Genomic DNA, 25658 nt, shown 5'->3' with positions numbered 1-25658 from the left:
TTTATCTTCGCTGTGAGAGTCACTTCTGACTGACGAACAGAACACTACTACACTTCTCCTCTCTTCATCTCTCCATTGAATCTTACTCCAGCTGTTTACCAGAGCCACTGCAAATCTGGTAAGTTAGTTTCCACTAACTTTTCAGGAGAAACCGTGTATCTTTCCACTGTTTTCTTTTAACTCTGGTTTCGCGTAGACAGAGAAAGACAGAAGAGTTTAAGAAAGAACATGTCAGAGCAGGAGTGTGGTGGTGGTGTTTGTGTGTGTGTGTGCAGGGATAGAACAGGAACAGAGTGTTGGTGTGTGTTTGAGGAGGACTAGGATAGTATGAGTGGAGTTTGAGTTTCCTGAGGACAGCTTTAATTGGTAACAGAGATTTAGAAAGAGAGACGGAGACAAAACAATGCAACCTGAACCAGCCTGATCAGCAATGGTTAGAAAAGAAAAGTGCACTTTACATCCATTTGTTCTCTTTGGGATCTACACTTTTCAGATCAGACACAAATATTTTGGACCCCAAACGATGTATTTGGAGGGTTAATGTGTATGCAAAATCCTATTGAAGTAAAGTGTTTTATAATTGATTGATGCATTTTCAAGTCTTTTAGATAGATGCCCTAATATCAGTTTTTCTTGTTGTGTAGTTTCTGGACAGTGCTGACATATGTCGTTCCAACTCTATAGTTGTAGAATGTTTTGGGGTTTGGAGTGCTTTGTGTATGTGTCTGTCCTAACTGATCCAGACAGCCAGAGTGTGTGTTGGTAGAGAAATATTCAGCAGTGATGTACATGGCCATACTGTAGATACTGAACCAGTCACCACATAGATTGAACTCAGACACCAGAGCAACAAAGCAACTGCTCGTGCCCTTAGGGCACACTTGTCCTAAAGAGAGCTGTCTGTCTTGATGGATGGCTTCAACAGCCATGCAAATGTGTGGAGTGGCCCTGGTACCTGAGAATGCACACACACACTCATCTCCACTGAAGGCTGTGGAAACAGGCCACCACAGCACAGTTACACGAGTGGCATGAAAACATGAAAACAAGTTGCTTTGAATATTGCAATAAGTAGTTGAATTAGATTTTTTTTCACTTCCTCACACAAGGTTTGTATGTGTGTGTATCTGTGTTAGTCTGTGTGTGTGTGCGTGTGTGTATGTGTGTGTGTGTGAGAGAGAGAGAGAACGAAAAAGAGAGAGAGAGAGAGAGCGAGAGAGTGCGAGAAAGTGCGAGAGAGTAAACTAGTTTGTTAGTAGTTTTTAGTAGAATGACTTTGTTCAGCTATAAACAACACATTTATGCAGTACATAGCAGTACATCTTACAAAGGAAAAATAATGCTGTACAATTTTTAGTTGTAAAGGAGGAACCATGGCAACTGTATCCAAACAGTTTCTTTGTATAGCTATGTGAGTGAGACTGAACAGAGCATTTTGGAAGGATGTATGGAGTTGTGTAGGTGTTTGCTGTAACACCCTGTTGTTCTTCTCTATGGTATTTCTATCCTGACTCGTGCTAATGTAGCAGTCAACCGACAAATCTATTCCAGATTTATTTTCCTAATGTCCGATGGAATGTTAGTCACCACATCCAGTAACTATCATGGTACTGGGGTGAGGAAGGAGAGGAGAAGGAGGGAGAAATGCTTCACAAACAGTGCAAACGTGTATGTGCAAACTAATCTGCACACACACACACATACTCACACACATACGTACAAATAGGATGTGATCAGTGTGTGTTACTTACAGCGCATTTGAAGAAGACTGTGTCACAAGTGTCACAGGTCTTTCTGCAGTCAGGCTGTCTGTCAATGCTAGAGGGCCTGAGCTAGTGGTTTGGAAGGAACAGTTGAGTTCATAATTTCTAAGTTGTATGTCTGTAAGGAAGTTAAACTACATGCCATTTTTTCATGTGTTAGTGTCGGCATCTATTGTGTGTCAGTGGTTGTGAAGGGACATACAAACAGATCAGGTTTGATGATAAAAATGACAAGAGATCTTTTCAATGTATCCAGACTGAATATGTCTGGTGTGTCATTTAACAGACCAATGAAGCCTTCAGAGCATTCAATCTCACTGACCACATTTTGCAAACACAAATAGATACATTTCAGTATTTGTAATTTAAAGAATGATTTGTGTCATTAATCTCTCACACACAGTCACACACACACACAGTCACATAGACCATGCATGATGTTGTTCACTATCGACACTGTGTGTTTGTATGAATGTAACAGCTACATACTGTATGTTTGAGAATGTAAAATAACACATATTTCATGGGGCGTATGAAGTGTGCATGGAGTGCCCTACTAGCTAAGTTCTTTAATTGCATTGCAATCTCTAATCTCTGTGTCTTCCTTCTCTTTTCAAGAATGACAGCTCCTCAGGCTGAGAATGTTGTCTGGCTCCTCTCTTGCTCTCTTTTACTGTCTCCACTCATCTGTCAGCACAAAGCATTTCTCATCACCTCTCTCTCTCTCTCTCTCTCTCTCTCTCTCTCTCTCTCTCTCTCTCTCTCTCGCTCTCTCTCTATCCACACATATATGTCTGCCTAATATAAATCATTAAATACTAAACTCAGCTGTGAGTGGATATAGATAAGCTATATAGGATAGTTCTCAATACGTAATAATTACGTAAAAATATATTAATTTGGCACAAAATGTGTGTAGGCGAGTAAATGACCACCTGGTGCCTGTGCAGATCCTGGTTACAGTAATAGTGTCCTCGGGTCTGCCTGACATAAGAGACAGCATTCCTTTAAACTCAGCGAGTCACTTCCAATCCCCTCTGCTGTGGAACGCTGCCCTTCACCCCCAAGTGAGAAAAAAGAGAAAGAGCAAGTGAAGGAGAAAGACGAAAAGTAACAAAAGAGACATTTGAGAGGGTGACTTCAGAACCAGGGGACACACAGAGCCACTTTAGCACATGTGAAAAGGTGCCGACCAAATGCTTCAATTAGGATTGACCCTTGACCACCATCTTTAGCCTGGGGCAACAAGTTGAGACCTCAACCACGACCTGCCGACCTCCATGTCAGGCCAAGAGGTTGGCTCCACATGACGGAACCATTGTGTGGTTGATTTAAACTTTATTATTATTATCATCATTACCATCATCAGAGCTATTACGGCAGCAACTATCATGATAAGCCTTGTGATGAATATTATTAGTAATCACCAATGAATTATTGCATGAAATGTTTGTTCTAAAATGTATTGACAATACGGAATAGATGCAGATGTCAATTATTTTCTTTATCTCCTCAATGATTCCTGCCAGTTCTAAAACTGGTAGACGTGTGTCATTATTGTAGAAGTCAACGTTAGCTATCCAAATAGCTGTTTAGCTACATTATTTAAGGACCTTGTTTCTGGCACAGCTGGAACTGGCAAAAGGAAGCAGTAATGGTAAACATGCGGGATGTCGAATAAAATAATGAACAGTCAAATGACTCACATTGAATGCATGAATGGTTATTTTCAGTGAGAAAAAAGAAATTGTATTTTTCAATAATTCAGTTTAGCTTACTTTAGTTACAGTAAATAGATGGCTGTACACATTTCACTCATTAGACGGGTCATAAATTGTATCCAAATATACCGGGTAATAAAGAAATATATATTAATATTCATGCCAATTTTAATTGTGCAGCCAACGACATAATTGCTATCATAAATTAAGGTTATTGTTTGCGTGAATCGACCACAATCGTAAAAATGTTTTTGTGCCTCAAGAAGGCGGAGAATGGCTTAGGGGTTGGAAAGCCAACTATATTTTGACTCCTCATAATTACTGAGATATATCTCAGCTTCAAGTCAAATACTTAAGCCTTTATTTGTCAGATGAGAGAGTCAAATGACATTTTTTGTAAGTTATATATACAGTATCTATACAGTACACTTGTGTGTCTATCAGTGAGTAAGTGGCAGTGTTGATATTATTTTAGAGTGAATTCACATCCGCTAGTTTGTGGTTAATACCCTCATAGAACGCCCTGATTTATGTTCTGTGTTCCATTACTACTGTAATTATACCTGGTGAGGTCATGTTTTTCCAGACTTGAGGAGTAATTTTTTTTCGCCCCAATTTATTTAAATGTCTGGCCAGGCTGCCCTAGGTGTCACCCAGTTGCAGAACAGCACTCACAGTAGTTTCCAAGGTGTATGTGTATTTCCTTTGACAGCTACAAAGGCATTGCATTAAACACACATGCACATTAATGCACAGCATTAAAGAGACAACAGTAGAGACACCATTAAAAAGACACACCAATAAAGACACACAGCAGTAGAGACACACACCAGCAGAGTTCTGTTTAAATCTCAGTATGTTACTCGGAATCTCAGTCCTTCCTTGTATGACTGGTTTGTCTGCCGAAAGTATTTGCAAATCATGGCATGCGGGAAAGCTGATTTGTGTTTTTGCCTACCCGCACATATCCAATGTTTTGCATCTTACGTTTATTAGATGTTGTTCTGTCAATTATTTCCATGTTTGTGGGCTTAGATTGTAGAAGCTTAGCTGCTTGTATTACATATTTAAACCCCCCAAAATAAAAAAATAAACATCTATTGTTTCTGTAAAATCATTCATTAAACTAGAGTGAAAATAGAAAGTAGTGTCTGCCAAGAAAGAAATGATTGAATACCTAATTAAAGAAGAGACTTCACAGTCCAACCAGAGTGGTCTGGCCCGGGTCATACAGTTCTCTGTTTATGAGTTTGATTAAAGCTCTCCCTACATGCCCACCTCTATAATGACCTGTTGTGTGCGTGCGTGTGCATGTGTATGTGTGATATGAGCTGGGTTTCTGAATTAATTAGAAGCATATTAAACCACCATCCATATTACACAGTGGATTACGTTTCCCACATAATAGATGGATACTTAACACTCACAGAGGAAAGTGGACAGTCAACATCACTGATAAGCATAGTATTTGCTTTAATCCTACCGGTTAAGCTAAATGTATCCTTCCATTACAAGCAGGTGCTATGCCACGATGGTTGTTGAATGCTTTTCAGTTTGTTAAACAAATGGAAATATTATTTAGTGCTGATGAAGTCACAAATGACGCTAAAAGTATAGACAGCAGCCATTGCTGAACATGCGTGCTAACCATTCTTAATCTAGTCTTCATGTATGTAACAAAAGTTTTTCTAAAGATCACTTTCTATAAGAAACTTGTCGGTGACGGTACAGTGTAGTGTTACAACATTAAGTGTCAGTCAAGTCTTCTGTTAGAGGGCTTGGTGGTATAAAGAGCCAGAGGATTGGAAAGCCCCCTGAGTGAAACACATGCACCAAAGCTGTTTTGAATTCTCTTTCACTGGGAAAAGGGAGCGTTGGTCAACTGTGTGCCCTCGGGCATTGTGTATGTGTGTGTACATGTGTCTGTGTGTGTGTGCGTGTGTGAAAGGGGCGGGTCAGGCAGTGGCACGTTGAGTCAGGTCGGGACCTGGGGCGATGGTAGGGGATGAGATCACTGAACACAGGAACACACTAGTATCCTGCCTCTGGAGCAGGCCTGTGTATGTGTGTCTCAGCAGGACCAGACGGCCCAGTCTGACCCTACCCAGCCAGGCCTCATAAAGGCAGCATTGAGGCCCGAAGGCCCAAAGACACAGCACTGCTTTTGTTGCCTTACCCAAGGTGTGTTTCAGCTGGAGAGAGGGAGATGGATGGAGAGAACGAAAGAAAGAGAGAAAGAGAGAGAGAGTGAAAAAGAGAGGCAGACCAGGCTGGTGTGACTCATTAGAGAAAAGAAACAGTTCCTTGGCTCGGACGCTCATTATTTTGTGGGTTTATTGGGGGAAATAAAACTGTTTTTTTAATGCACGTTTTTAGCTGCCACTCCATTGCTCCCCCATCCCTCCCCCCATACTCCTCTACCACAGTCCCTTCTTTCTCTCATTAATCCAGCTTCCAATATGGGACTAATTAACACTGCTCACCTCTTACATAGAAAAGACTCTCTGTCTTCCAGATGCCTGAAACTACCTCAAGTCTTACACATGTTCTTGTCTTTTTTCTTACATTTTTTCAATCTTCACGCTTTTCTTTCTTTTTGACCTCTGGATTTCCCAGTAAAGACTTTAGTCTCAGAGTATGGTTACTGGAGTAGCCCAGTGCTGGTGAAGCAGTACTGAAGCAGCCAAAGTATCTGCATTGTGCTCCCCAGCAGATGGCTGGATTCTGTCAGCTATGCACATTACAGCATTTACCTTTGCTGATCAATAATAGACTTTATCAACATGGTGAAGGTTTTGCAAAACCCATGTGAGAAAGCAAAAGCAAAACCACAGCAGCCCATGAATGGTGGGGTCATGGATAGGCCTGATGATTCTGGCTGTGTAAGAAGAGACACAATGAGGACCATATGAGGCTATAGCAACTGATGACAGGTCTGGACACAGAGGGCTGCAGTTGGCTGATTATGGAAATGGGAGTAAGAGGGAAAACATAGAGGGGAAGGAGTGTCCATGTCAGCAGTGGACCTTAAAGATGGGAGAGTATGAGGTGTCAGTTTGGGGGAGTGTGCAGAAGCCAGATGGTTTACTGGACAGAACATCTTATAATAGGGTTGGGGTGGGGTAAAGGTATGCAGTCTTGTAGAGTTTAGATGGTATTGTTTATATGTTGCTATGCTGTGATTGTGGCAAATGGTCTCTTCATTGGTCTGTAAATGGCAGGGCTAGCTGTGTGTGTGTGTGTTGGAAGGGTAGGGTATGGCTATAGTGTGCTCTAATATAGGGGGCATAATGTATGTGAGTGTGTGTGTGTGTGTTTGTGTGGAGTGTCTGTCCTTGCCAGGCCCGGCCGGCCTCACATGTGGAACAGTTTACGGGAATGGAACTCTAAATTAGCGGTGGTCTGAGGCAGCCCGCTGCAGTAGGCTGTAATTAACTGGCTCTGTGAACGAGACACACATGAAGTGGGGTACAACAGTGTGAGTTTGTGTACGGTACACTCTGTTGCGTGTTACGTCTGATTCACAGTATCACTTATTTTTACGGATTGGACGTAACTTTTCAATGTAGTTCCATGTAGTTCAATATCACATGGGACGGGGGTTGAAAATGAGCTCTTGCTATAAACTCTACGTGCATCACATCAGCTGCAAACTTTGCTCTGTAGCTATGTTTAACTGCAATGTCCCTGTCAAATAAACTAATAAATAAAATATGTCCGCAGGTGGGTTTTATCACTTGTTAATACGGGCGTGAAAGTTGAGAGAAACTTTTGATAGAGAAAGTTGAGAGAAGCATTTGACCAATCGAACAACTCCACAACTCCTGGAGAGTAGTATGTCGTGCAAAACTTTGCAGCACGCCTACCCTTTGCAGAAAGATCTGTTACAATATGTAATTGTATTAACCAGGCGTTAGGGTGTGTGTGTTTAGGCTCCTGTCTTTGGCACACTGTATGCCAACCTTACAGTACATCCTCTGTGGTGCCCTCCTGTGTGTGAAGCAGGTCACTACAGACTGTATGTGTGTGTGTGTGTGTGTGTATGTGTGTGTGTGTGTGTGTGTGTGTGTATGTGTGTGTGTGCGTGTGTGTATGAAAGAATGTATTGGCTTGTACTGTATGTCTGTACGTATGTATGAAGATGGACACTCATGGACGCTTTCTTTTCATGTTCTGAGTGTATACTGTGAGTTCCCTAACCCACCGTGTTCACTTGTCAGTCCCCATTACCATCTCTCTCTCTCTCTCTCTCTCTCTCTCTCTCTCTCTCTCAGCCTCCTCTTCCTCTGCTCCCTGCTTCGTAGGCAGCAGTCGGCCCAAAACAACACTACATTTTTGGGCAGCAGTGTATTTACCACAGCTCTACGAGAGAGTCTGACCCAACCCGCACACAAAATCTTTGTAGGGGGTTGAACAGTGTGCCAAAAAAACATAGGGAGAGAGTTTGTAAAAGACTCAGAGAGAAACATTTTGAAAAAGATAAGTAGATACAGCGAGAAGGATTGGAAGTAAGGGAGAAATAAAATAGTTTTTTAATACATATGATGGCATAGACAGGGTTGTTGACGAAGGGTTCCAAAGGGTTGAGTGTGCCAGTATTTTGGCTGCAGTTCACTGGATGGGTGGGTGGGCAGGCTGGCCACAGTGTCAGGTTGGCATAGGGAACAGAGAGACCTTTATAGTACAGTTCTGCAGATTTAAGTCATATGGCATCGGCTGCTATCATTGCACTGTTTGGAAGACTTTCAGAAAGGGACATAAATTCGTTTTGTGTTCATCTCGCTCTCCGTCTTACTCTCTACTCTCTCTGCCTCACATTCTACTTTTCCTTTCTATACACCTCTGTTTGAAGCAACACATAAATACGACTTTACAGTGATGAATTTCCATTTTGGTGCAAAATTCTGATGTTGTGAACAGTGATTCCGGGCTGTGCTGATGTGTGATGAGCAGATGTTGGTTCTAACCCCTCGCCATTGTTTCTGCCCACAGTGTCTGCACCTGAGGCTGCCTGGTCTAGTTCTGGTCTCCCATCAGCCGGTGTCTGTACAGTTCAGCCTCCTTTTCCCATCATCCAGAGCTGCTCCACTGCTTCCTCCAAGCCCAGGCCCAAGGCCCCAGGCCCCAGGCCCCAGGCCCCAGGGACCATCCAGGAGCCCCAGTGCCTGAGCGGACCTGAGGGACCCTGATCTCAGAGCACACAGGAGACCCCACATAGAGTGAAAGTGTGTAGGCGGGAAAAGAGATCAACACATCTCTCCGCCCATTGTAGTGTCCTGCTCTACTCCTCCATCTTGTGGTTACACATCTGCCCACAACTCCATGGCGACCAACAGGGAACGGCAGGTGGGGCATATGACTGGCTTCTCACCTGCCGTCTACCCCTTTGCCTTCAACTCCATGCGAAGCCACTCACCCTTTGACCTGCTTGCCAACAGCAGCCTATTTGGCCGCTTTGGGGCAGACCTTCCAAAAGAGATGGCTGCACTGTGTAAGTTCACAACCTTGTTGTTCTTTATTAGTACTGTGTATATGAATTGAATTCTCACAAACACTGTTTCGAAAACGTATATATTCTATAGACAGGCAGACAGACATAGGGAGAGAGAGAGAGAGAGAGAGAGAGAGAGAGAGAGAGAGAGAGAGAGAGAGAGAGAGAGAGAGAGAGAGAGAGAGAGAGAGAGAGAGAGAGAGAGAGAGAGAGAGAGAGAGAGAGAGAGAGAGAGAGAGAGAGAGAGAGAGATGCAGGAAGAGACAGAGTCCTTATGAAATGGCATGGCCCCTCCAGGAAAGTGAGGTTTTTCCATGTGTTACAGCAGGCAGTTGGCAGCGAGCAGACCAGCCTGGCCTCCTCCTGGTCTGGACCAGCAGCGGCCAGAACAAAGCTTTCATTATGAGCTGGCACCACTAGCAGAGGTGAACCTAATTATATCATGAAAAATGACATACAGTGATAACAAAAGAGAGAGGGGAGAAATAGAGAAAGAGAGAGACAGAGAGACAGAGAGACAGAGAGACAGAGAGAGAGAGAGAGAGAGAGAGAGAGAGAGAGAGAGAGAGAGAGAGAGAGAGAGAGAGAGAGAGAGAGAGAGAGAGAGAGAAAATAGAGGACAAATCATTTTTTGTTTTTCTTTTGATTGTTTGAAGAGAAGAACACATAGTTTCAGTGTTAGATCACAGGGGGTGCTGTTGTTCTGCTGAAGTTCTGAGGAACACAGTCACACACATACTGACTGTGTTGATTGCAAAATAGCCATGGCCCTGTCATTACTTTCTCCTCTTTCTCCTGTCTATCACCACTCCTAAACCACATTAAACAAAAAGACAGGAGGAATGAGAGAGCTATGAAAGGAAGATATACAGTAAATATACATTTATTGTGGGCCCAGACTGTAATACTGCCTCACGTTTAAATTGTCCTCCACCATTGGTATGTTGTTGACGTCACTAGAAACTTTGTTCACCTGTTCACAGATCTGCTGGCTGCATGCTATTCACCCTCTATGTGACTCTTGCATACTGAACATGTCTATTTGTAAAGGACAAGGACTTGAACTGGTCCTTGTCTGGCATGCTAGCCGTTGGTATGTCAATCACCCAGCCCCTCCCCTCAATCACCCAGCCCCTCCCCTCAATCACCCAGCCCCTCCCCTCAATCACCCAGCCCCTCCCCTCAATCACCCAGCCCCTCGCCTCAAATACCCAGCCCCTCCCCTCAATCACCCAGCCCCTCCCCTCAATCCACCAGCCCCTCCCCTCAATCACCCAGCCCCTCCCCTCAATCACCCAGCCCCTCCCCTCAATCACCCAGCCCCTCCCCTCAATTACCCAGCCCCTCCCCTCAATCCACCAGCCCCTCCCTTCAATCACCCAGCCCCTCCCCTCAATCACCCAGCCCCTCCCCTCAATCACCCAGCCCCTCCCCTCAATCACCCAGCCCCTCCCCTCAAATACCCAGCCCCTCCCCTCAATCACCCAGCCCCTCCCCTCAATCCACCAGCCCCTCCCCTCAATCACCCAGCCCCTCCCCTCAATCACCCAGCCCCTCCCCTCAATCACCCAGCCCCTCCCCTCAATTACCCAGCCCCTCCCCTCAATCCACCAGCCCCTCCCTTCAATCACCCAGCCCCTCCCCTCAATCACCCAGCCCCTCCCCTCAATCACCCAGCCCCTTCCCTCCCTGGGCTGGTCTGATCCAGGGGGGGTTTAAGAAAGACGCAGAGACTGCAGACAACACTGCCCTCTAACAAGCAGCACGTGTGTTTGGAATTAGCGTGGATCCCTGGAGTCTCTGTATCAAGCATTACAAGTATTCACTCTCCCATATCTGCAATACTGGTATCTGGAGCAGAAACACTTGTTGAGCACTGTGTCAGTCAGAGACAAAGTGTGTGTGTGTGTGTACGTGTCTGTTCTGAACACTAGGGAGATTATCAGCTCATCCAGGCACAGCGGCTGTTATCTGCTCATCTCAGCCATTATCTAAAGTCTTCAGACCCAACAGTAGGGAGTCCATTAGCGCCACTTAATATGTGATAACATCTCAGCCCGGCCTCCTTGACTGAGGGAATAGAGAGAGAAAGAGAGAGAGAGATAAAGAAAGATAGAAAGAAAGAGAGATAGAAAGATAGAAAGAAAGAAAGAGAGATAGAGAGATAGGGAGGGAGGGAGGGAGGGAGGGAGGGAGGGAGGGAGGGAGGGAGGGAGGGAGGGAGGGAGGGAGGGAGGGAGGGAGGGAGGGAGGGAGGGAGGGAGGGAGGGAGGGAGGGAGGGAGGGAGGGAGGGAGGGAGGGAGGGAGGGAGGGAGGGAGATATTAGGCAGTGTTCCCGGTCAGTTAGCCGTCACCAGAGACAATAGGTCACACTTGACTAGACCAGAATCTCTGCCAGCTCATGTGTACACAGTACTGCAGTCAAGAGAAGACTCTGTAGAATCTGCATGGTGATCTCGCACAATATATGGAAGCAGATAACCATGTTGGTAGATAAGATGCCAAAAAAGATCCATCGGTACAAACCAAACGTGATTACAAGATGCTTTAAAATCTTGCTACAAAATGAGCTTAATTGTTCTGACATTTTGATTAAAATAATTCAATAAATTGTTGTTGGTTAACATGCAGAACATACATAATCACATACTTTATGTGTTGAGGCATTGTGCAGGTAGACACAGACAGAAAGTGAGACACTACTATTATACAATCCAGAGGATCTTTCAAGACTTCTGCCTGCCAAAGCCTTATGGAAAATGGAGCATTCAAAATGAATCCAACATTTTGATGGGAGTACTGAAGTCAAGGTTGCTCTATTACTTGAGTGACCCAGCACAAACACCACATTGTGCCTGGTTATTTATTTATATAAAATTGAGAGGGAATTTTGGGCCCAGGCCCAGCCCTCAGCACTGTGTGTGTGTGTGTGTGCGTGCGTGTGGTTTGTGTGTGTGTGTATCTGTGATTCTGTGACTGTCTGTGTGTTTGGGTGGAGGAATATTCCTGTCATTTTTACTAGTTAAATGAGTTTATGGATACATAAACCTGTGTAAACCTGTTTAATCCATCAAGATTTTTTTATTTGTGTAGCACAAAGATTTGAAAAACAAATTGGGGCTTAACGAGCCCCAGTGTTTCACATCCTATGTAATGACACCAACAGGTGATGAGCACAAAGTAACCTATAACAAAAGATTGGCATCAGCCTCTGCCAATAAAATGCCCTACCAAAAATATGCCTGTACACAAGCTGTATTTTGGTTCTACAAACTGCAACTAATAACATGCAGGTGTATTACATTTTGAGCAAACTTGCGTCAAAGCAATTCCATGCACTTACCTCATCAATATATATATATTCGATTTATCCATTGAAATGGTGCTGTAGTCATCCATTTTGTTCTACACACCATGTCCTATTTAACTCTGTTGTGTCAAGCCATGACTCAGTTGTATGTGTGTATGTGTGTGTATGTGTGTATGTGTGTGTATGTGTGTATGTGTGTGTGTGTGTGTGTATTTTAGTAACTTGAACCCAAAGGCGCAGAGGTGGGCTTGTGTGGTGTTCTGTGTGTCTGTCATCACAGGCACTCTGTTTCAACACACACACACACACACACACACACACACAAACACACACCACTGCCAACTTGTTCTCAAAGGAACTGAAGGCTGCACATTCCAACACAAGCAAATACCAGTGTGCTGCAGCCAAAAGTTTCTAGTCCTGTAATTGCGACCATAATTGTGAGTGCAGCTTACTGATGAACACATTGTGACTTGTACACATATCTGAGGCAAGGCTAGAGGAGCTGCTGTTCTGAGAGAGGGAGGCATTGTTCTACAGTGTGTGCTTGTGTCAAGATGACGACAAGATGAATAGCTAAAGAACCTGATTCTGAAATACCTTGAGAAGAGGCGGAATGTGACTCACTCCTGTTATGGAGTGTGTGTGTGTTTGGGCGAGAGAGAAAAGCCAGACGAGGAAGAAAAGGGGGAGACCCGAGTAGGTGCTGAGAGAAATGGAGAGCAAGAAAGCAAGAGAAAGAGAACGAGCCGCCCTTTTCCTGTCCACATTCCCCCTTCGTTTCTGTCTCTCTTTCCTCTGGCCTGGGACAGGGGATGGGGGGGTGGAGGTGGGGGGATAATTGTCTCAAGGTGTAGAGAGAACAGAGTAGGCTGAGATTGTGCAGCTATTGAGTTGAGACTATGCATGTGTGTGTATATATATGTGTGTGTGTGTGTGTGTGTATGGCATGTTAAAAGACAGTTAAAAATGTTAACCCTGGCAGAGGAAAATGGTTGAGGGAGGGACTGAAGGTATATGTATGGAGCAAAAGGAAAAAACGTCAAATAACAGTCCCACCAAACATGACTAGTTTGCTGCCTTTTATTCAATGTTTCACCAGTTTTTAATAAAACCCTCATTAGTAAGGGAGGCCGGGACAGCCAGAATCATGGCCTAAATAAGGAGTGTTTGTTGCAGAAGACAGGGTACAGACATACAGAAAGAAGCACATGCAAATGGAGAGTAAACCTGTGGTAATGCAACAAGAGAAAGCCAAATGAGAGTAAGAAATCGAAAACAGAGAGGAGAACGGACAAAAGTGAGCAAGGAGAAAGAACATAAAGTGGGAGGGAAGGAGGAGGAGGGCAGGAGAAGTTGAGGGGGGTGCAGAGGGGGAGTTAGTGCCCCCGTGGGGGTGTCTTCAAGAGTTCATCCCTCTTGAACAGTGGAAGGAAGGGGAGAGGGGGGGGTTGGGCTGACCCATGTGCATCGAATGAAGTATCCAAACCCAGGGCAATCCAGGCTGTTGGCCTGCAGGGAGAGCAGTGGTTTAATGTGAATGAAGTATCCAAACCCAGGGCAATCCAGGCTGTTGGCTTGCAGGGAGAGCAGTGGTTTAATGTGACTGAAGTAGCCAATAACCCCAGGCCCACAAGGACTGACTGAATCCATTAGAATTGAATTGAATAAATTGAATCAGAGAGCAACACAAGCCATATGAAGTGGAAATGGAAAGACAGGAAGAGGAGAGAGATATGAAAACAAACAGAGAGAAATACAGAGAGAAAGAGAGACCGAAAGTTAAGGAGAGAGCGAGAGAGAGAAATAGATCAAAAGCGTCAATGTAGAACGTATTGTACACATGCATGACAACATCTTTGTTATGATTTATTACCTCAGTCCTTGTGTGTACAATGGAAGCTTGACTGTCACTGTCCTTTCCTGTCCCCATAGCAGCTATCTCTTTGGATGTTTCCACAGGGGTGACCACAGAGACTAGACAGTAGCAGTTTCGGCTGTACCAGAGTGTCTTAGCCTTTTTCAGTGTTTGCACTCATTGGTTAGTGTAAACAGGACCGCAATGGTAGTTCTGGTTGAGGCAGAGTTCGGTTGTGTTTAAATGAAGGATCATGAAGACATGAGCATAACATGGGTAGAAAAGGTAGGCAGCAAAAACTTGATCTGAGAGTAATTCCAATAAAAGCACGATAGAAGTGAAGCAGTAAAGTAAAGCTGATGTGTCATAGAAGAAGTATGAGGAAGGAGGGTGTGCAAATGTGTGTGTGTCTGTGTGTGTTTGAGACAAAGACGAAGAGGGAGAGAGTGAGAGGGAACAGAGAGGGAATGGAGGGATGTGAGCAGGGAGGATAAGTATAATGCTCATACTGGGAAGTTGATAATGCCACCATAACAGTGATGTTCATTTGAAGAATGACTCGTGTGTTTGTTGTCATTTCTACCAGTGCCTGGACAGTCCTCTGGGTGGTGCTAATGACTAAAAACGTCACCCTAAAGTCCACATGCATTAATGAACATTTTGTTCAAGTGTAATGGTATTGAGTGGTTTAGTTGTATTTGTAGATTCCTCACACAGTCAGACGTGGCATTACAAACACATCCAGGATTCTGTTATGGAAGCCTGTGAGGGACAGCAGAGGTGCAATTCTGGATAAATGTTAAAAATAAATTACTGTGAAACAAGTCTTAGGAAGAGAGTGACAGAGGGTTGAGCACAGGAAAAGGAGAGCACTGTTTGTTTTCATTTGCGTACTAAGTAATATTAATATGAGAAAACTGAGAGACTGGAGGAGAAACTAGAAGCAAAATAAAGTTTTTTTTGCCCGCCCCCAGGCTCTAGGTCCCTCCCGCCCTCTCTTCCTTCCATCCTCCTCCCCCTTTCTGCTGAGTGAACATGCAGTTGGTTTACTCCATAGTGTCACTGGCTGTGTGAGAGGGGCCCTGTGACCAGAGGGGCGTTTAGATCAGTTGCAGAAACCAAGAAGCAGCACCTAGCGAAGGAGAGAGTAAGAGAGAGTGAAAGAGAGTACATTGGAGAAAGCAGCACTCAAAGCAGAATACATAGAAAGAGAAGGCAAAAGAACTTGACCAACTCCAGAAACAAAGCTGTGTCTGAGGAGGCAGTGGCAGAAACAGACAGAGGACATCTGGAGAACACTCAGCTTGACTGGGGGCGCAGATAGACCAGCTGACACGACCTGAAGCAACAGCAAGCCTGGACAGACTTGTTCGGTTGTGGTCGAGCTCCTCTCGTTTTCCTAGCTTGTAGAATTCCTGTGAGGGGACACTGAGCTCATTTGAGGAACAAAAGAGAGAAGAACTCTAGAGTTGCTGTAACTGAACCTCCAGTTTAGTGCGTGTTGGAGAGTATGTTCGACTGTATGGAGGCTCTGGGGATGCCCCCCCGACCCCTTTTCGATGTGTCCAGCCAGGGCTCCTGTATGCTGGGCAAGACAACCCCCTTCTTCCCCGGGTTGGACCCCTTTGCTTGGGCTGGGACCGCCAGTGTCCAGTGTAAGTCTTTGCTAATTATAACTCTTTTCATCAAACTGTAAAAGTTTGGTGTGTTTGTGTTCGAGGGTGTTTCTGCGTGTGTGTGTGTGTGTGCTTGTGTGTGCAATTGTTTATGCAAAGCCTGAAGAGCATTTTGTCCCTTTCGGCATTGTTGTTGATACTGTGGTCATGCAAAAAGGGACTGACAGTGTGTGTGTGTGTGTGTTTGTGTGTGTGTGTGTACACATCTTTATCCGTGTGCTGGTTTTGTAATCTTGGAGCTCACTCCACAGGAAGAACCAGATTCCGTTGGGTCCTCTGTGTTCTCGAACCGTCAAGTTTGTTTGTGTCTGTTCTCGCTGTGCCTGTATGTGTTACTGAGTATTTATATATCTCCATGTTTGCTTTCTTACTGAATCACTTCACATGAATGATTTAGCTCTCTCACACAATATGGGCCCCGACCTTGTCAAGAGTTTGGGATACAATAATAATCCATGTCAATAGGAAAGGCCACCTTAGAGGAGAGACAGGATCCCATGGCCAATCACCTTCCAGTTGGTGGATATTTAACAGGATTTTGCATAACAATTATAAAAGGCTGATGTCTTTTAGAACCATAGTACAGCATGACAAGGATGACCTGCTTTACAAATGTCCTTGCTGGTGACACACACACACACACACAGAGTGGATTTGAAAAGTACATTGTAACCTAGATAGCTCATTGTAATGGTTGAGTGACCTACGCTCCCTGTTAATTTTTGTATTCACTTTTACACCATAGAGTTAATTGGATAATTAAGCTGTATTAGCTTTATCATTTATCACATGACAAGACATATTTTCCATTGTGTAACTTGCTATTACGTATTGAAGCAAGTTTGTCCAGGTGAGCCACCTAATTCATCTCCATTAATGGTGAGGACACTGAGGTTGAGCTTCTGTCAGCCCCTCGTTGTTCAGTAATGAAGACGAATGAGCCGTCAAGACGGGCGAGACCATCCACCCGGTATCAATCCGTTAAGTGGCTGAGTAGGAGGCCTACACACATCGCAACTTATAAAGTGGCCTGGAGAGCAAAAAAACCCTGAGATCAGTAGACCCATATCTTCTGTCTTTGGTTTCAGAAGGGGTCAGAGCACAACTGCATAATGTCCTTTGACAGGCCAGTTGTGCGCAGAGGGCCTTGGGGTGATGTGGAGAGCTCAAAGCTCAGTAGTTCTCCTCAGAGCGCTCACGGTGTTCTGTTTCAATCCTCTGTTCCCAAGAACCTCTGTAAACATTGGTGGACAATGACATCTATGGAGACAATTCAGCCACTCCATTCACACAGTTTTAGCTTGTCTTGTTGCCTTGTGAAACAGATGAGCTGTGTGGGCTTAGCCCAACCTTCACACACAGTCAAACTTATCAATGTTTAGAAGTAGTTTGAATAAATGGATCTGATATGGCCTGAATATAATATGAAGTATAATATGCAGGGCAACACCTATATGTTTGGTGGGATTAATATGACGAAGAAGAATTGTAGTTTTATGTTGAATGTTTTTAAACCATTTAGGGTTTTCATTCCTTCTTTGTGTGTGTGTGTGTGTGTGTGTGTGCCTGGTGTGCTTCTCCCATTTATGCACTGATTCAGTCTGCAATCATGTGTTTACGGTAAAGTAAGGCCTTTGATCATTCAATCATAATGACAAAAGGCTCAATTAAGAGATTAGACTGCCTGCAGGGATAGGCCACAGAGAAGAGAATGATGAAAGGAGAGTGGAGGGGGAGGACGGCAGTTTGATTAAGACTCACCCCCTATGATACTAGTGCTGTACCCACAGGACTCATCTGTCCAGAGGACAAGACCAGCATATCTTCTCTTGGAGTAAAATGTATAATCCCTAATTGCTACCAGTCTTCTACTGATTTGAAGCTCATAATCCACATTAGAACCATAGCACAATACAACACATTACACATTACAACACCTAACTACATTTCGATAAACTGGGTTAGGTTCAAACTGGGGCCCAGGCAGTGGATAACGTAGGTACAATGGAAGGAAAGGAAGAAAGTTTGTGCGTACATGCTCACGTGTGTGTGGACTGTTATGTACCACATCTTGGACGGACATCCCTGTGTGTGTCTGTGCAGATTTCACAGGCCCCCGATGGAATTTAGTAATGCCATTTTATAGCCTAACTCCAGTGGGCAAGTAAATAACATGAGCTGTGTGACCAGTCAATGGCCCTGCACAGAGTCCTGCCCTGGGGTGCCTCCAGTCCTCCCACAGGTGTGGTGCTGGGGCTCAGTGCACCTCCTCACCATGACCTTGGATATTATTTTAGAGTCATTTCATAGCTTGGACTGAAATATAGTCTCCTAGTTTGTATGTTTAAAATGACAGGATTGCAACTCCTGAATTGGGTAATGGGGGTAAGGTATCTTATCACATGGAGACTGGAGCCAGGAGACCACAGCAGAGGAGATGAGGGGTGGACAAATGTTGACTTGGATTGATCAAAAAAGGGTAGAAATAAAAAGGTAGCTTTATGAGGTGTAGTAAAGAAGAAAGGCTGTTGTGTATGCATGCAGGGAAATGAAAGGGGGCAATACTCATTTAACAACCTGTCCCTACCATAGACCCCCCTCCCCACCTTCACAGACAGACTAGCTTCCTGTCTGTCACTTTACAAAGAAACAAGTACAAATGTGTTTTTTTCCATGCATTTTATACAAATAATTCTGTATTGTATAGAGAAAACAATAGTTAGGCACATCATCTTATTTAAGTCCATTGTTACATGATTTCCATCTTATCTGCTGAATTACAACCAGTAAAACTGATCTATGCTGTGTCTGCCTGGATTTCCATAGAGCATCTGTGTTTATATATGTGAGACTTTGCCGTAAAGTCCACAACTGTGTGTTGTTCTAGTAAGGGTATGATAACTGCTCCAGGGTTCTGTAGTGTGTGACTTCATGTGTGTGTATGTTTGGGTCTGAGAGAGAGAGTGTCTGTGTATGTGTGCCTCCCTCCTCCTCCCTTCTCTGTCTGTATGTTTGGTGTTGCTGTTTTTATGGAGCCATCTCCTGGACAGTAGCCTGGTTTTCACAGCCTTTGCTTTCAAAGGGGCAATGACAGGAAGGACTCCTCCTCCCAGGGAAGGAAGGCAGGGGGCTGGGGGGGTTGGGGGGGGGAGTTGGCAAGGGGAGGGGGGCTGGCTGGGGGGAGGTGGAGGTGAAGGGGGAAGGGAGAGACACAGGTACTGAACAGGGTCATGTCTGAAAGGACCTGCCACTTCTTTGTATTTACACTGAAGTCACTCCCCACATTTCACCCCCCCCCTCCAGTGTGCAAACACACAAACAATATGAATTACTATTAAAATCTATGAACCCCTCTTTGTAAAAGATCAATGACCTGATCCCTATGTGAGTGTCAAGAGAGATTGTCATAGGATGTTTATTTCAAAGATTGAGTCATCGTGGTAAATGATATGGGTTTGAAGACACACATGGGAGTTTTTTTCCTGTTTGTGTGGATGTTCGCAATGGAATGAACGTGTATTCTACACTTTTCCCCTCTCTCCCTCTCTTTGTTCAGGATTTTTGGAATAAGTCTATTTGCTTTCACGTCTACATTGTATTAATTCTCAAGGCTCACTGACAACTGCCACACACATTCCAACATGTTCATGAGCACAAACCAGCCCACACTCACACACATTCACACGCACACACACATTCCACAGAACACTGCAGAACATTTTCTGAAGCAAAACGTTATGTAAAAGTAACATTTGCAAACCAAATGAGTTTTGGAGACCTAATAGTGTCTCATGTTGGGATATAGCCAATTCAAATCTAGGCACCAACATAGTCAAGTACTATGGTTCTGTTGCAAATTGACTCAAACATTGAACCATTGTTTGATGGCAGTCAGAAAAATTGAATAAATATACCTATAAGATTTCACACTAAAACATGTGCACATCTTGAGAACAGAAGGCATGTGCCCAAACCATAATGAGCTCATTCTGTAGAGGGTCTCTGGAACACCCCAGGCCCAGGCTAGGCCCGGGCTAGGCCCGGGCTAGGCCCGGGCTAGGCCCAGGCTAGGCCCAGGCTAGGCCCAGGCTAGGCCCAGCTCAGAGCTGAGTCCTTGCAGGCCATACATCACACTCTGTCACCCACACTGCCTGGGAGGAATGAAAGGAGCTCTTGATATTAGTGGGGAATCAACACCATGCTTCATCTGTGTGTGCGTGGGTGTGTGTACATACCAGGTTAGAAAAACACATTTCTTACTGCTGAGATCCATGTGACATATATTACATATGGGTGAAAAGTTAGTGCAGATCTTTATGGTTTGACTGTTGTAGCAACCAAAGTGTAAACAGTGACAGAGTCAGACACTGATAAATGACATTAATTCTGTCAATCCATTGTTGATCAAAGCACACTTATTACACACTCATCGTTTCATATCACTGCATATCCATATGGGAAGAAAATACATAATAATCTGGAAGTTAACAACAATTTAGTGCTCTCACAAACTAAAAAGGCTACAGTTTGAACATGTACACATCACAGTTGGAGAAGGAAGGAGAATGGTGGAGAAAGTTGTGTGGCAGTGAGCGAGAAGAGGGGGCTGAATGAGATCTTTCTTGTACATGGAAGCCATGCAGGGATATCAGCAGCAAAATGACATGAAGGGGAGCTCGCTCATCTCACCCCCCCCCCCGCCCAAACCCTGTCCACCCACAGCCTGACAAGCCCACTGGCTAGGCAGGCACAAGGTCCTCCGGACTGGGACTGTCATGCTAATCGAGCCCCTTCTTGATAAGGAAGGCCTTTGGTTTCAGAGCTTTTGTTGTTGTCTAAACAGAGCTTTGTTGAGCTGAGGTGACAGGAGAGGGAGAGGCTGGAGAAGGGACAGAAGAGAAGGATAGAGAGTAAAGGGGGGAGAGATCTAGGGTTGGGGAGCTTGCGTGTCTCTGTGTTTCCTATAGAGGTGTACTGATTGATGTTGTGACAGAAAGAGTTGAGCTTTGGGTGAGGAGAGAGAGAGAAGAGAGAGCGAGACAGAGAAGGAGCGACATTCTTTCAGGCCAAGCTTCAGAATGTGAGCTCAGTTCAAGGTGATGACAGACATGACAGACTGGCTTCCGTAGCCAACTCTCTCCCAGACAGGTGAAACTTAGATTCAACTTCAAGCCCTGTCCCGTCCCTCTTTTCTCCTTTTTTTTCTCCTTTTCTCTTTTCTTTTGCCTCCCCCTTGAACCTTTCCCATTGTTTTTCTTACATTTAATGTGTGGTCTCTTTCTCCCTCTCCTTCACTCTCTCTCTCAACTCCCTCTGTCTCCCTCTCTCTCCGTCTGACGGTGCCCCCCACCCCCCGACAGAGTCAGTCGCTACCTCTCCACTGGCGCCAGATGCAGCTCCTCCTTTTCAATAGAAAGCTTTTTCCACTGGTTTTCTCAGGGCCCCTCTCTTATTGTCAGTGTTATTACATCAACAGAAAACAGCACTCTGGTTACAGTGTCACTCACCAAAGCCCACCCTCCCCTCTCTACCACAACAGTGTTCCTTCACCTCTACAGCGAACACCTGGTTTGTCCTCACTGACTGTTGAGGAAAGTGTCAGGACTAGGTTACTGATAGCCTTGGTTATTGAACAGGGTCTACCATTGGCTTGGCGCACTGTTGTTTGTTGGCATTTACTTTTTATGAAAAGGTACATGCAGTTTTATGTCAATGGCAGGAAAATAACTGGATCACAAGAAGGGCTATTAGTAATGGTCATTTGCAGTAGTAGTATTCGTCCTGTGTTGGTAGAGGAGAGAATGTTCTGTATTTGTTTTAAATTCTGGTTTTGTGCAGATGGGTGTCTTTGGGTGCTTTTGGTAGGTATGAGAGGTGCTGGGGAGCAGTAGTAGTGAAGTTGGTAATGTCGTGGTCAAGGTCAAAGCTAAAAGGTCAGGTTTTTAGCCTACATCTCCAGCCACTGGGAGCCTTGTCCGCTGACTCTTCCTGTTTTAACTCTTCATTTGCCCCCTTTTTTCTTCTATTAGATTATTCCTTTATGCCATTTTCTCTCTTTTTGAAGTCTCGCCACTCTTGTTAAATCTAGATTCCAATGTGAGAGAGGGGTGCAGGGGTGCAAGTGAGGGGAGGGGGTTATCCACATTGGTATCCATTGAGGGTGGCAGGAGGGGGGCTGTGACTTTGGGTTTTTAACCCCCGTTTTTTTTTTTACGGGCCATGGATCCAGGGTACAGCTGGTGGTGTGAATGGATGCCCAAGGTGACTAGATCCCAATAAAGAGGCGGTCAGCCTGGCCAGGGGCCTCCTTCCCAGCCTAGACACAACCTTTATAGGCCGACTTACGAGCCTGAGCCTCTATTAAACCCTGGCCAGCCTACACTAAGGAATTTAGGGCCAGGAAACAAGGGAAAGGGGGTTGTGGGGATGGGCAGGAGGAGGTGAAGTTGGGGTGACTGAAGGTGAAAGTTGAAAGGCATGTTAGAGAGAATTATTTGGCTCTTTTGCCCTACCCAGTACATAGAACTGTGTCAGATTGTCTATTGGTGTGTGTGTTGTTTGGAGATGGGTATCCTTGTGAGGGAATATGAATGTTACTATGTCTGTGTTTTACATAGATATTTGGGGTGATTTTCATTGGCAGCAGTTGAATGACCTGTGGCACAGCAAATGGTGTTATATTGAGAGGATCTCTTCTCCCAGTGAGACAGAAGGAGACAGCAGTGTCTCATAAATAGACCCAGCCTGTTTGTTCAAATGGGTCTCAGGGTATTCAAGCTGGTCTGGTTGGGCAGACATTCAAATAAAAATGAACAGAGAGAGAGAGAGAAACAAACACAAACACACTCAACACTGTCTGCCAGAGGTATGTTGCACCCCCACTCTTGGTAAGTGGAGATGCCAATCAAATCTCAGCTGCCAATCAGCTTTTTATCAGCAGAGCCATCTGGCCATCAGCTAATTGTGTCTCTTTTTCTCTCCCTCTGTCAATCAGCATGGCCACCCCTCCCTTTTCTCTTAAAACGTTTGCCTTTGAGCTTGCCTCCTGGGTAGGGAATCTATGGGCTGCCAGTGGGGGCAGGGAATTGTTTGTTGACTGTCACCCTTTATCAGTTGTTCTATTTGGATACATAAGACTGACCTCATGGAACTCTTTGAGATCCCAAATCAGCCTTATATTTACTTTCAGACTTTTGTAACTTTAGGTACAATAGTTAATAATAATGATAATAATTTATCTGACATAAGAACCGGAGTGTTAATGAACATATTAATTCTCTCTATCTTCTCTCCCTCTCTTTTCCTTCCTCTTTCAACCAACAGCCGTGGAGACACAGAGTACCAGCTCTGAGGAGATGATCCCCAGCTCCCCCTCTCCTCCTCCCCCTCCGCGGATCTACAAGCCCTGCTTCGTGTGCCAGGACAAGTCCTCTGGCTATCACTATGGAGTTAGCTCCTGTGAGGGCTGCAAGGTGAGACTCACACAAGAAGCACTATCACACAGCAGGATCACAGATAAGTCACAGCCGCCCGTAAGGATCACAGCGGAAAATATCTTTTATTGATTTTTTTGTAATGGCTAATGCAGATTTATGCTACAGAAGGGATTTCCGGATTCTTAAAAACAGAGAATTCTTTCTCATACAGACGTCTGGGCTGCCCTCTTGTGGGCTGTAGATGTAATGATCCATGGTAGTACTGTACTTAAATAACTCACAGACTAAAAGTTTGGCCCTCCCTATCTTTGTCTCCCAGGGGTTCTTTCGACGCAGTATCCAAAAGAACATGGTGTACACATGCCACCGGGACAAGAACTGCCAGATCAACAAAGTGACTCGTAACCGCTGCCAATACTGTCGGCTACAGAAGTGCTTCGAGGTCGGCATGTCCAAAGAGGGTGAGTGCCAGAAAGGTGAAAAAAACAGGGGTAAGAGCATAAGAAGATATGAATGACTTGGTAGTAAAATACGAGTAGTCAATATTCTCTTGCTTTCTCACTCATCCCTGGTGTCCTCCCTCCCAGCGGTGCGTAATGATAGAAATAAGAAGAAGAAGGATGTGAAGGAGGAAGTAGTGCAACCTGAGAGCTATGAGCTAAGTGGTGAACTGGAGGAGCTTGTAAACAAAGTGAGCAGAGCCCACAAAGAGACATTCCCTTCACTCTGCCAGCTGGGCAAATACACGACAGTAAGTGACACACATACACAAATACATATGTATATAAAGACACAAACATGTGTGTGTAGAGTACAATCTCATGATCTCTCTCTCTCCTACAGAACTCAAGTGCCGACCATAGAGTCCAGCTGGACCTGGGGCTGTGGGACAAGTTCAGTGAGCTCTCCACAAAGTGCATCATCAAGATTGTGGAGTTTGCCAAACGCTTGCCTGGCTTCACCACGCTTACCATCGCTGACCAGATCACCCTCCTCAAATCAGCCTGTCTGGACATCCTGGTACCTTCAGTTCTCATGTTCTAAATCCTATGTTCATTCTTCCATTATTCTATACATTTTCTACTCGGTCAATGATTGAAGTACAATTTGAAGTATATATAACACTCTGTCTATTTCCAACTGTGCTCAACACTAAGGTCTGGCCTACTTATCGTATTCACATGTTTTTTTTTCTCCATCTCTCCTAATCCCTCCTAACAGATGCTGAGGATCTGCACTCGCTACACCCCTGAACAGGACACCATGACCTTCTCAGACGGGCTGACTCTCAACCGGACCCAGATGCACAACGCCGGCTTTGGGCCTCTCACAGACCTGGTGTTCGCTTTTGCTGGACAACTGCTGCCCCTAGAGATGGATGACACAGAGACAGGGCTCCTCAGCGCCATCTGCCTCATATGTGGAGGTACAGCACCCCAGGCTGAACTATTTCCACTCTGAAACTAACACGAAAGATAAAACTGTTACTTTACTTTTACTTTAATTTGTGATGTCACTGTGTGTGTGACTATTGACCTTTACACTTCCTGTGATGGGTTGCTAGAACTTTCTGACCGTCTCGGATTTCCTCCTTCTGCTAGATCGTATGGATTTAGAGGAGCCTCAGCGTGTAGACAAGCTGCAGGAGCCTCTACTGGAGGCCCTAAAGATCTACGCCCGGCGCAGACGCCCCAACAAGCCCCACATGTTCCCTCGGATGCTGATGAAGGTCACTGATCTTCGAGGCATCAGCACCAAGGGTCAGTCAAGACTGAATCCACCTGTCCACCTTCATACATCACAGTATCCAGTCCACACTAACTAACCCTGAGTAATGAGCTCACAAGGCAAACACATGTGAAACACAACCTTTCCGTTTAAACGAACATGATGTAATACTTTAAAGTAATGTGGACTGTGTGGGTTTGTGTGTGTCTGCAGGGGCAGAGCGGGCCATCACACTGAAGATGGAAATCCCTGGCCCTATGCCTCCCCTCATCAGGGAAATGCTGGAGAACCCAGAGGCCTTTGAGGACAGTAGTGACTCTGGGGACAGTGCTGCTGCAGCCCCTCCTGCCATCCAGACCATCAAACAAGAGAAGGATGAGGAGAAGAGCGTCCCCGAGTCAGCCTTGGAGGAAGAGGAGGAGGAGGATGAGGACTATGGGGATGAAGAGAGGGAGAGAGGGGCGGACAGTGATGGGGAGCCCTGGGGCGAGGCTGCAGGGGGATCAAAGAAAGGGATGTCAGGGAGAGCCCAGTGAGAGAGACACAATGATCCACTCACTTGTATACCCCACCAACACGCCATCCGCCTTGATCCCCTACAGCCCCTTCCCATTAACACCAACACCTGGCTCTCCCTCTCCTCTGCTGTCTAACCTGTCACACTGTGTTAGCCA

At 45.0% G+C, this 25658-nt stretch overlaps 1 protein-coding gene across 3 annotated transcripts; it reads left to right on the top strand.

The window, feature by feature from the left end:
- LOC146272789 (retinoic acid receptor gamma-A-like) lies at positions 1–25658 on the top strand. Of its 3 annotated transcripts, none has more exons than XM_084704693.1 (9): positions 1–118; positions 8477–8975; positions 23144–23292; positions 23576–23717; positions 23844–24007; positions 24100–24276; positions 24478–24682; positions 24858–25016; positions 25198–25658. In XM_084704693.1, the coding sequence occupies exons 2-9, from the start codon at positions 8807–8809 to the stop codon at positions 25518–25520; spliced, it is 1488 nt and encodes a 495-aa protein (XP_084560819.1). In that variant the 5' UTR covers positions 1–118; positions 8477–8806; the 3' UTR covers positions 25521–25658. The 3 variants fall into 3 exon arrangements, with proteins under 3 accessions (XP_084560819.1, XP_084560818.1, XP_084560820.1); XM_084704692.1 differs by having other exon boundaries at positions 23576–23747; XM_084704694.1 differs by lacking the exons at positions 1–118; positions 8477–8975 and adding an exon at positions 15215–15799.

The sequence above is a fragment of the Hypomesus nipponensis genome, chromosome 9, assembly GCF_054491055.1.
Source record: "Hypomesus nipponensis isolate SF chromosome 9, ASM5449105v1, whole genome shotgun sequence".
In the NCBI taxonomy this organism is placed as follows: domain Eukaryota; kingdom Metazoa; phylum Chordata; class Actinopteri; order Osmeriformes; family Osmeridae; genus Hypomesus; species Hypomesus nipponensis.
Note: the sequence above shows the minus strand (reverse complement) of the source record. Positions and strands in the feature narration are given on the sequence as shown.

What these genes read in the sequence shown, in the direction of transcription:
- LOC146272789 (XM_084704692.1), top strand. Translation starts at nt 8,807, where the DNA reads ATGGCGACCAACAGGGAACGGCAGGTGGGGCATATGACTGGCTTCTCA. An exon ending in GCTCCTGTGAGGGCTGCAAG is followed by an intron (nt 23,293 to 23,575) that starts GTGAGACTCACA and finishes TTTGTCTCCCAG; the next exon opens with GGGTTCTTTCGACGCAGTAT. An exon ending in AGCTGGGCAAATACACGACA is followed by an intron (nt 24,008 to 24,099) that starts GTAAGTGACACA and finishes TCTCTCCTACAG; the next exon opens with AACTCAAGTGCCGACCATAG.